The sequence below is a fragment of the Mytilus edulis genome, chromosome 4 (genome assembly GCF_963676685.1).
Source record: "Mytilus edulis chromosome 4, xbMytEdul2.2, whole genome shotgun sequence".
NCBI lineage: Eukaryota > Metazoa > Mollusca > Bivalvia > Mytilida > Mytilidae > Mytilus > Mytilus edulis.
This window is the reverse complement of record NC_092347.1, coordinates 42,120,291-42,131,434: the sequence shown is the minus strand read 5'-3', so window position 1 is coordinate 42,131,434 and position 11,144 is coordinate 42,120,291. Positions and strand designations below refer to the sequence as shown.

The window sequence follows — 11,144 nt, the reverse complement described above, 5'->3', positions numbered from 1 at the left end:
TTTATTCTTGAAGACCCTCCAGCAACTTTGACTGATCATTAGTATTTTTTTATGCATTGACTTTGTGTGCGATTAGGTTTCGTGCACATTTACTCCATATTCCTTTATTTTCTGTAAAAGGGTCTGAAAATGACTAAATGCAAGTTTAACCCATCAATGGAAATGGTCATATGGCACTACATTATTGATATTTTTGATACCGGAAAATTGGTGACCTTACTTTAATTTAAACCATGTCAGCTATCTAGTTTTATCAACCAAAAGAAGCCAGTTGTGGATTCTTTGATATCAAATTCAATTCTCCATGCAGAAACGACCATTTTTTTCTGTGTCTTGTATATTCTTAAAACATTTTCTCGCACAATATCTGGACATCGGTGGGCATGCAACATTGCAAAACCACACGTTTACAAATGAAAATCAACACTCAGACTATTGTCATAAAGTAGGACAATAAATGAGCAAAAGACAAACACGGGATACAGAAGTTCAAACAATAGACCATCAAGTCTGAAAACTAAAAGTAAAAAAGGAACATGGATCGCGAAAAACATGCAGGGGCGACACCAGAGAGTGAAGAGAACTTGCTTCTTGTTAGACACTTTCCGTGAAAATAATTTGATATTAAGACAATCTTTTGTTTCATTTTTTTTAAATTGGCCCTGATTTTTTTTATGTTTCTTAAATTGGGCCAAAAAATTACAAATGTCACATAGAAATACTTGTGATAATACTACTAAGACAAAAATATTTTTTCTGGCACTTTCCTTTACTATTTATGGAGTAATTACCCCTTAAATGAGCATAATTTGTATTAAAAGGTAAATTTTGGTACTTTTGGTCCATAATTTTAATTGTTTTTGGCATAATTAACCTTGGCCTCCATCTACGATCCAAAAAGTTTTTATATTGATGAAATCTATATCAAAATTGGAATATTTTGGTTACAACACATTCTGGATCGTAGGTGGCGGCCAAGGTGTTTCAAAAGCTTTTAGGTCTGAAAAATGCACAAAATCATCATATTTTGACAAAATGTCCAAAATGGGCTTACTTTGGCGAATATCTTGTAGTCTTATGAAAAGAACTGATATATTTAGCATTTATACTTTTGAAATAGACCCATTTACGAACAAAATTGAGACCTGTTTGGTGTTTTATGATAAGGTTGATATTTTAGGCCATTTTGTGCCATAAGTGAACCTTGTCCTTTCTAACATGAGGCATTTGCCTCATTTGCCTCAATGTAGTTACGGCCCTGGCAGGCTATTTATCAAATATGCAAAACTACTGTATTTACTACTAAACATATGATAAATATTAATATTATACATATCACACCAATCCTGACAAAAATAGACATAGAACAATCAAGAACACTCAGTCCAATAGTTATCAAAGGCTTATAATTTGATATCAACCACACAATTGTATGATATTAGTTTTAGTTACCTCCAACTATCCAAGGTTCACTTGTAGCAAAAAGAAATGCACAGATTAGTGAAGAAAACATCTTTTTTTCGTATTATTTTTTTATTTATTTTAGACAATTCCTATTGTTGATCATATGTACACAATTACAATTCATTGTAACAATATTTCTTTATACAAAAAATAATTTCAACTTTCATAACTTTCACTCCCCTCTCTCTCCCTGTCCACACACATTCCTCCTCTTCCATTACATTTTGTAGATAAATCTTTTTTTTTTAACATCACTAGCACTAACAATCTAAGCAACATAAAGGATCAACAGCAAAATAAAATCTTTTTCATAAAAAAACTTACAGTATTTGTTCATTGTTGTAGCACTACAAAATATAACAAACAAATTCCACCTATTTCAAGTTTTGTTTTTGTAAGAGAGTGGATTATCTTCAAAAATGGGATAAAAATAATTTTGAACACTTATCACACGTTTTAAGTTAATATTCAAGAGCGACTTGATTCTTTTTAAGTTTTTGAACTTAAGTTTCCTTATTTTTTTTCTGGTTTTACTACTTATTTACAACACACTTCAGCTTTTCATGGAAACTAAAATATATGTCAAATGTAATCAAAATAAACAAGTAAAAATTAAAAAAAAACAATATCAAACTTTTGGCTTTTTTTGCAATTAAAATTTTGTTGAAATAAATTTTGTTATTTATTGAAATGTGTTCTGCCCCCCAAATTGAGGACAAAAATTTATATTTCAATTTTTTCTGACTTCTAAAAAAAAAATAAAACCATTTATTTAATATTAAAGTGGTGTGTAGCTACAATTTTTTTCTTAGCCAAAGAATACTCTGCTGAAACATATATCATATATACTGCAGCCAATCAAACACTCTATATCACTTTTAGAGTTCAGGTACCCTGCCTGAAACCAATTTTCACATTCAACAAAACATTACACAGTAAAACATATTTTTTGTTCTTCCTTATATCAAAAGAAAAACATTAGTTATGTACAAATCATAAACATTGTTAAAAGCAACAAATAACAATAATTCAATGATTGTGTGAAATTTATCCAAAATATAAATTCATTAAAAAGTTGAAATGTGTCAACCCTATGTTTTAACATACACTTCAGAAAATCCTTAATTTTCCTGTTTCTTTTTAAACAGCAAGTACTACGTTTTCACAGTTTCATAAAAGAAGAAAAATCATACAACTGAGACCAAAATCTGTAAATGCCTCGCTTTAGACTTCAATTGAAATGCAAATTACAAAAAGAAATATTGCACTGCCTTATAAAAATGTATAAAGATTATATAAAAAAAAGTCAGAAATATGACTGTGCTAGTTATTAAGTTTATTTTTACAAAGAAGTTCTCATATCAATAACAGGCGAACTGAGAAAAGAAAATGAACACAATTGGCAATTCTGCTAATTTCTTTGACCATTTCCCCCTTTGAATTAGATGTCCAACTCTTATTCAAAATCCACATCATTTTTACATAAACCAAAAACATCTTAGTTCTTAATCTAAATTAAACCTCGATTTCAAAAATAAAAATGAAATCATAGGCTAACTCAAATGTACAATGGCTAAATTTAGAAATGGCAAAATGTTGTAAGCATTCAATAAAAAGATGAACTCTAGTCCTTAAAGATAGCAGCCAATGGAAATTACAACTCTGTCATGATGTGTTAAATGTTATAATACAAAATGTCACACAACTGATATCACTTTTTCATAAACAAACATACTGCAACTCAAAACACTCGTTGAAAGACACAATGGTTTTTCTATCACACATATTAACACTTCATAAACTTCGATGATGTAATGTCACATGATAATAATGTTATGGGTCACATGATATCAATACAATTGTCACATGTAAATGCAAATGTCAAATGATAATTATGTAATGGGTCACATGATATCAATACTATTGTCACATGTAAATGCAAATGTAACATGACATCAATGTTTCAATTGACTGTCATTACTGGATTCAGAATATCCAGATTCAGGATATCCATGTCCTTCTAGACGTGGGTCTTTATGAACACGTGGATCTGATAAGTCGCTTTTCCGTTTTCTCTCTGGATGAAACTGTGAATAGCTGTAAAATAATACACAACAAAATGCAACAGACAATTCATAAGGTTACTAACAGACATTAATTTTGTTTGTCAGTCAGCAATACTGTCCAGTACTTTTTATTTTGGTTGTTTTCCTTAATCTTTTTGTCATAAAGTTTTCACATATTTTCCGAATTTTTATTTCATTCATTAGTTTTTTTTTAATTGGCATTGTTCATGAAAGGGAGTTATTAACAATATTGCTAACAACAAATAAGTTAACACAAGTTTTCTTACCAAATACCAATAGTCTATTATAAGTTCTTTCTATTTAAGACACATTATCAGAAAATATATCATCTAAACATGGTGTAATTACAAAATTTGAGCAGAGAGTAGGTTTTGATGATCTACATAATTTTCACCATTTCTTACAAGCTTACCTATCATGAGATGACCTATTGTACCCAGAGCCTCCATAATCCCTATGACCAAACTGTCCATAGTCAGATCTATGATGAAAGTCCTGTCCACGCTCTCGATACTCAGGATGGTTATTCCTATAATTAGGATCATGATCAAAACTGGGTCCTGGTCTGTGTTCTCTAGAATAGTGGTTACCAGCCCCATACTCTCGTCGGTCATGATTAAATCTATAAAAAATACAAAATTAACGTAAACAAAAATATAAATATAAATATAAATTTTCATTTACTGCTATTTTCTGGGGGGGCTTAGGAACCAGGCCTCTTAAAAAGAGGTAGTAAGGGACATGAATAAAGTTGTATCAAGCATGTAAACTTATTTAATGAATAACAATGATTGTTTTCAATTTAAAGAATAAGACAAGCTCCAGTGAAGTTCATTCTCAAATTAGCTAAAGTTTATCTATTCCATTTTATAAAATCCATTTCAATTATGCAATAGTAGATTCATATTAAGATTAAAACTAAACCAATAATTTATGAACAGAAATCCAAGTATTTTAGTCAGAAAGTGTTTTAACCAATATAATAGAGCTTTACCAATGGAGATTATTTGTAGTTCAAAACTTCATTTTTACTTTTCAATGTTAAAATATTACTTGGTTACTGCATAGCTTAACAGACAAATAATATTTATAAGTAGTATAATTTGTGATTTACAATCATATTTCTGCTCAAATCTGTGTGCTTAATATTAAGTGTAATAATCAACAAACCTGTGATGTGAATGATCTCCCCCGCCATATCTTTGGTAGTTATCTGATCTTCTATATGATCCTCCTTTGTCTCCATACCTGTAATTTAAAATAACCAATGCAAAAATGTTATTACTTCTTCCTAGACCAATTACAGCAACTTCAAATCTGCTGATCATATTTTAATATTTACTACAAAAATCAAAGCTGTATAAATATCCATACTACTTCCTAAACCAGTGATTCAAGTTCTCTTCATTACAAATGCAGTACTTTTGAAATTACTTTTGAAACAATTTTCAATGCCATCTTTTTGGGCACAAATATGACTACAGTTTTTTTGGTTGAAGTAGAGTAAGTGCAACTAAAGGAAATGTTGTAATAGTAGCTATTTTGTGTTCTATTTTATATTTCATATAACAATGACAGTCATGTTTTGAAGGCAGATATGATCATTAACAATGACTCCTGCAGTGGATCATAAATGTAATTTTTTTGGTAACTGGTCATTCACAAGATTGTCCAGAACTGTTAAAATGAATTTTAGTCAAATGTTATAGTTTCAGTGCAGGCCAAGTTTGAAGGTGGTTTGAAAATCATGATAATTCTGAAATGTTATGAATGATGAAAGTTAAATTTGTTTTCAATGGTGCCATGTTTTCAAAGGAGAAGTGGCTTTTTTTTTAATATTTTTTATATCAGATGAAAGATTGTAAAATCAAAGATTCAGTAACTCAATATACCCCTTTAGGCCAGGTGAGATATATGTTATGTTAAATTTTCCTCAAATACTAAACTACATCAAAGCTAAATGCACTATAGGAAAGTAGGAAAAGTTAAAAAAAAAAGAAAAAAAGTGGGAGCTACATGTATGTCATCTGGTAAAAATATCTACTAGTAACAGTATTTACCTGCTTGGAGGAGGACCATCATCTCTCTGTAATGGGCTGGCATGCTGCCATGGACTAGATGAATGTTCTGGACGGTGGTCACGCCCCTTGTTGGACATGTTACTACCAGGTGTTTGACGATTATTTACAGTGGAACTACAAAATAAAATAATAACTTAAATGTTTGTGTAGAATGTTTTTCATAACTAAACAAGAATGTGTCCATAGAACATGAATGCCCCACTCGCACTATCATTTTCTATGTTCAGTGGACCTTTAAATTTGGGTAAAAACTCTAAATTTAACATTTGAATTAGAAATATCATATCACAGGGAACATGTGTACTAAGTTTTAAGTTGGTTGGACTTCAGCTTCATAAAAAACTTCCTAGAACACAAAAACCTGAAGTGGGACAGACAAATGGACGAATGAACAAACGAACAAAGGGACAAACGGACCCACAGACCAGAAAACATATTACTATGGTAGGTGGGGCATAAAAAAGCCTTTAAGAAATATTTAAAGTCTTGAAAAAATGAAAAGCAGGGAACATGCATAGCAATTAAATTTTTCAAACTAAAAGGAACAAAGTAAAAGAACAATAGGAAAAATAGAGCAACTAATTGTGGATTATATATAAAATTACACTCAGCATTTACCAAACTAAAACTTTTACTTACTGTTTATTAAAATCTCTACCCTGATCATGGTTATGAGAATGTTTGTTATGATCTGATTCTCCTTGATGCTTGTGAGGTTTATGTTTATCTTGATGTGATGTATTATGATTCTGGGTGTGTGCTTTGGCCTGAAAAAACAAATACATTCCTTTACTGATTTTTTACTTTGTGTGAATCAATGGACATTTTGATTGAAGCAGCATTCATAAATTATATTCCATAGCAACATTTATGCAATCCCTATTATAAATAGACAACACTGGCCATTTTTTACTTCAATTCAAAGATTGCTGCCACAAAGTTTAATACATAGGTATACATTTTTATGTCTCATATTCTAAGACTTTTGTTGCAGGCAAGACGAGAATGAAGAATGTTATCTGAATTGAAGTTCTTCAGAAAATTTAAGCAGAATGATGGAAAGACAAAGGTAGCAAAGTATTACACCTCCTTTAGAAAAAGTGTATAATAACTGCTGGATCAAAACCAATCAATGCCTTAATTTTAAGAATCAGTAGAATTTCAATTAACTCCAGTTTTTTTTCAGAAAATAATTTAACACTTATAAGGGCTTAAATGAATCAAAGTTTCATTCATTTATGATAGATTTCCCTAGTCGTGAAATTTTATTGTTGTTCAAATAAGTTTATATAGTTTAACTTTTAACACCAAATTATCTTTTACCTCTTCTCTTTCCTTTTCTTCTTCTCTCTTTCTGTATGCATGTTTGTACAATTTGTGCAACTTCCGTGCATCAAATTCTGTAAACTTTGATACAAAGTTCCATAAATGGCTGTAATGTATAAAATTATATATATAAATGTATATGAAAAATTAAGAGATTGAAGTTTTAATATAAATTACAATCATTCTTTTGGTTTCTAATATATTTTATAGGGGTATAATCATCCTATAATAATGCATATTCTACACTGTGTATAATAACTTCCAGAAATTGTTTTTGTGAATTTTAACATCTTACAAACAGGATCTTTTCTGAATCTTTAATACTTGGAGATTTGTAAAAAAAAAAAAAATTTAACATCAACAGCATAAAACTAAAGCAATCATTTTTTATCCAAAGTTATTAATATTTTTTTTTATTTAAACTTTCTCTTCTGATCAGGGGCCATGTTGTCAAAAGCAATATTTAATTTTGCGCTATTTATAATTTCAAATTAACTCTGAGTTCTTAATAAAAGTTAAGATTTTTTTCTATTTACCCTCTCCATGTCTTGATTTTTTCTGGATCATTCAGTGTTGACAGACATTCTGTAATCCTGTCTCCAATCCTTAACAGACATTGTTTAGTATGAACTACTTGATCTTTCTCCGACATCCCCTCGTCTGGATTGTCTAACTTCCGCAGTGCTCTCTTAACTGGTCTCATCATCTCTTTACACTGAAATAAATCAAAAACATTTAACTATACCATAATAGCTAAGATACACTAAACACATATTTTTTTATACAATATATATGTATTTTAATAGATTTTATGTTGAAAAACCAACTTTTTACCAACCAGAAAAGAAAATTGAGAACAAACAAGAATGTGTCCCCAGTATATGAATGCCATACTCGCACGATCATTTTCCATGTTCAGTGGACCGTGACATAGGGGTAAAAACTCTAATTTGGCATTAAAATTAGAAAGATCATATCATAGGGAACATGTGTACCAAGTTTGAAGTCGATTGGACTTCAACTTCATCAAAAACTACCTTGACCAAAAACTTTAACCTGAAGCGGGACAGACGGACGGACGGACGAACAGACGAACGGACAAACAGACGAACGGACCCACAGACCAGAAAACATAATGCCCCCCTACTATCGTAGATGGGGCATAATAAAAATCTGCAGAAAATTTAACCTAGTATGTTGTCCTATATCTTTTGTCTTAAACTTCATATTATAAAAATCTGTATAATTCTAACATTCTTTTTATAAGATATATGTCCAAATAAATTTTGCATGTTTCATCAGTTGTTCAATAAACCCCTTTAATACTCCATAGTGCTTCTCTTCATCTACTATCTCATTTTTACCATTTAATTGGTCTATTTAACACAAATAACAAATGCAACATGCTCATGAATTACATGATGAACCAACCTTTCTAAACACTTCATCAGGAAGTTCAACATCGAAATCTTCAGAGGCCACAGCCACAGGAGTTGTGTTGGCAGTAAAATGCATTGGACCGTCTTCCTTCTTAGGTTTCTTCTGTAAAGTTAAAATAAATACAATCATTTTTGTCAAATACAAAGCTTCTTTCCAGAAAAACAGAACAATGTGCATTCAGAAATGCATAGATTTATCATTATTGTTAACAATGTGACTGGAATGGGCTTGAATTATCTAAAAATTTTCATCTTTAACGACTACAAACTAATTCGAAGAAACAAAACACTTATAGAGTCACCTTTACTTATTTTCAATTTGAATGCATGATTGCATTTTTACCATTTGAATAAGCAATTAAATGTACAACGTGCTATACTTGTCAATATTGTTTTATACATTACAAACCTTTTTCTTCTTTTCTTTCTTTGGTTTTTCTCCAGATTTGCTTTTCACTTTTGTTTCCACTTCCATTGGGTGTTCTTTTGGTTCTACTTTTTCATGTTTTTCCTTCTTTTTCTTGTGATTTTCTGGGAAACTATCCATAGTACTGTCATCTCTAGCACTAGACTTTACTTTAGCACTATTGTCTGAGTCAGAGGACTCTTTTTCAATAACTTCTGCTTTTGATTTTGGCTTTCTTTTCTTTCTTGGTTTTGCTTCAGAATTATTCTTAACCTGTATTCAATAATAACATGGGTTTTTTAAAACTAATACTTTAGATAAATATGTCATGATGGAATTAGCAAAACTTTTGAAAATTAAACTATTCTGTTGAAAAGTTGCAGAGATCACAAAGGCCAAAAACTGAGATTCACATTCTTTTAACAGCGTTTAAATTTAGAAACTGAATCTATGTACATTGATTCAAACACCTGACAATCAAGTACAATTATGATGTTTTCAATAAATTTGACATGTAACATATTTTCACCTATTTTCTTGTATAGAGGAATCATTCTTTTTTTTCAAATAAGAAATTTCTTTTTCAATTCTTCATAGAAATTTGTAATGATTTTTGCTATTTAAAAGTAAAAGCAATTGATAACAATTCTTTGGTATATTATTTGGATTACATTCTTCATAGTTCATACAACCCATTAACAGACACATTAAGGAAACTTGTCATGTAATTTTCCCTAGAAATTTTATTCAAAGAAAATCTTACCACAGGAGCAGGTTTGTCAGCTTCTGATTTCTTACTCAGCATCTTGAGTAAGTATTCCACACGAGTATGTAAATGTTTGGCTTGTGGCTTCTCATTCTTACCACCTGGCAAAATCTGAAATACAAGAAATTTACCAACATCATTATTCAGCAAATATTATTTCTAGTGGATAGAAGTAAAATTTAGAGAAAATATTTCAATGGTACAACTGCTATGCAAAATCAGCCTTTATTTATCTTAAAAGTGGTGAATAGCCCTCAAACACCACAAAGCAATCCTAAATTTAAAATATATAGCACTATCCTGTAATTTTGACCTGCATTAAAGGTCTAGCTGTCACATCAACAAATGCTGCTTGCTTTAATGATGACTATCAGGTCAACCAATACTGCTTTAATGATGACTATATGGTCAACCCTAAATGTCATTTAAGGTGGCTCGGGAGTATTCGACTGCACATAATTTCACGCATGAATTACAAAAGTATTTGTCGTAAATTCAATACATTTTTTTTTTAAATTTTGATTGATTAGAAATGTTAAATCATTGCAGTTATGTGATTAATAGAATATTTTCGTTATTATCTGTATTTGTTAAATGGTCAAAATGACATTTCACCCATTTTCACCTCTTTCCCGCCCAAATTTGGGTTTTAGGGCAAAATAATTTTTTTTCCTTATCGGTGACCTTTTTTTTTATTTTCTCATTCTTTGAAGCTATATTTGAGCTTTTTATATTCCAGTTTTGGAGCAAGTGTCATAGAACGTTTTTTTTTATATTTTGATAAAAATATGTCAACACCTCTATTTTCCCTATCATTTCATTGAAAAATGGTCCCTTTTACATACTTCTTTAAAAGTAAAATTCTGAGCTTAAATGGTCCGTGACCCCCTATTTTTTTCGACCAATTTGATTCACTTTCTGTTAAGAATAAAATAACAAAAAATACGGCACTTCTGATAGAAACTTCGAATAGGCCCGAGCCACCTTCATTCAAAACAAATGTTCTACTTTAATGCCATCAGTCAGGTAAACTCATGCTACTTCAGTTCTAATGGTCAGACAGATCAAAGCTGCTTTCATGCTAACTGTCAGGCAGATTAATGCTAACCGTCAGGTAAAACAACATTGACTTACAGCATAATGTAGCCAGTCATATTTCAGTATGAGAACCCTACCTTGTCATGTAGGTTGAAATCAGGATCCATTTTGATGGCTTCCCAGTTTCCCATACCATATTCATATACTCCTTTCAGCAAGCTACAGTCATCTTCTTCACTCCATTCACAATCCCAATGACAAACTTTTACATGGGTATCTATCTTAAACCTGTTATACAGAAAATTACAAACAACACCATTAGACTAGAATCTAGATAAATTTGTTCTCAAAGAGTATATCTTCATTTTACACACAATTGTTTTTTCTACACATGTCAAGTGCTTGTGTTCAAGATGAGTTATTTCTTTATACTGAATTTTCCAGGTCATTTAACAAACACATCCCAATAACTGGAATGCAAGACTCTCTATTTTATTTCTATCTATCTCAATTTTCAATACAAATATTCATTTTGGT

At 30.6% G+C, this 11,144-nt stretch overlaps 1 protein-coding gene across 2 annotated transcripts in view; it reads right to left on the bottom strand.

Moving 5' to 3' along the window:
- Nucleotides 1-1,514: 1,514 nt before the first annotated feature.
- LOC139521892 (chromodomain-helicase-DNA-binding protein 1-like) overlaps nt 1,515-11,144 on the bottom strand; it is a 51,117-nt gene continuing 41,487 nt past the window's right edge. For both annotated transcript variants that reach the window (XM_071315588.1, XM_071315589.1), the window contains 11 exons: nt 10,745-10,895; nt 9,567-9,680; nt 8,807-9,076; nt 8,390-8,500; nt 7,495-7,673; nt 6,956-7,064; nt 6,272-6,399; nt 5,612-5,746; nt 4,722-4,799; nt 3,964-4,173; nt 1,515-3,561 (listed from right to left, as the gene is read on the bottom strand). In XM_071315588.1, coding sequence (XP_071171689.1) covers nt 3,420-3,561; nt 3,964-4,173; nt 4,722-4,799; nt 5,612-5,746; nt 6,272-6,399; nt 6,956-7,064; nt 7,495-7,673; nt 8,390-8,500; nt 8,807-9,076; nt 9,567-9,680; nt 10,745-10,895 — 1,627 coding nt within the window. In that variant the 3' untranslated portion in view covers nt 1,515-3,419. The remainder of the gene's footprint in view (nt 3,562-3,963; nt 4,174-4,721; nt 4,800-5,611; nt 5,747-6,271; nt 6,400-6,955; nt 7,065-7,494; nt 7,674-8,389; nt 8,501-8,806; nt 9,077-9,566; nt 9,681-10,744; nt 10,896-11,144) is intronic.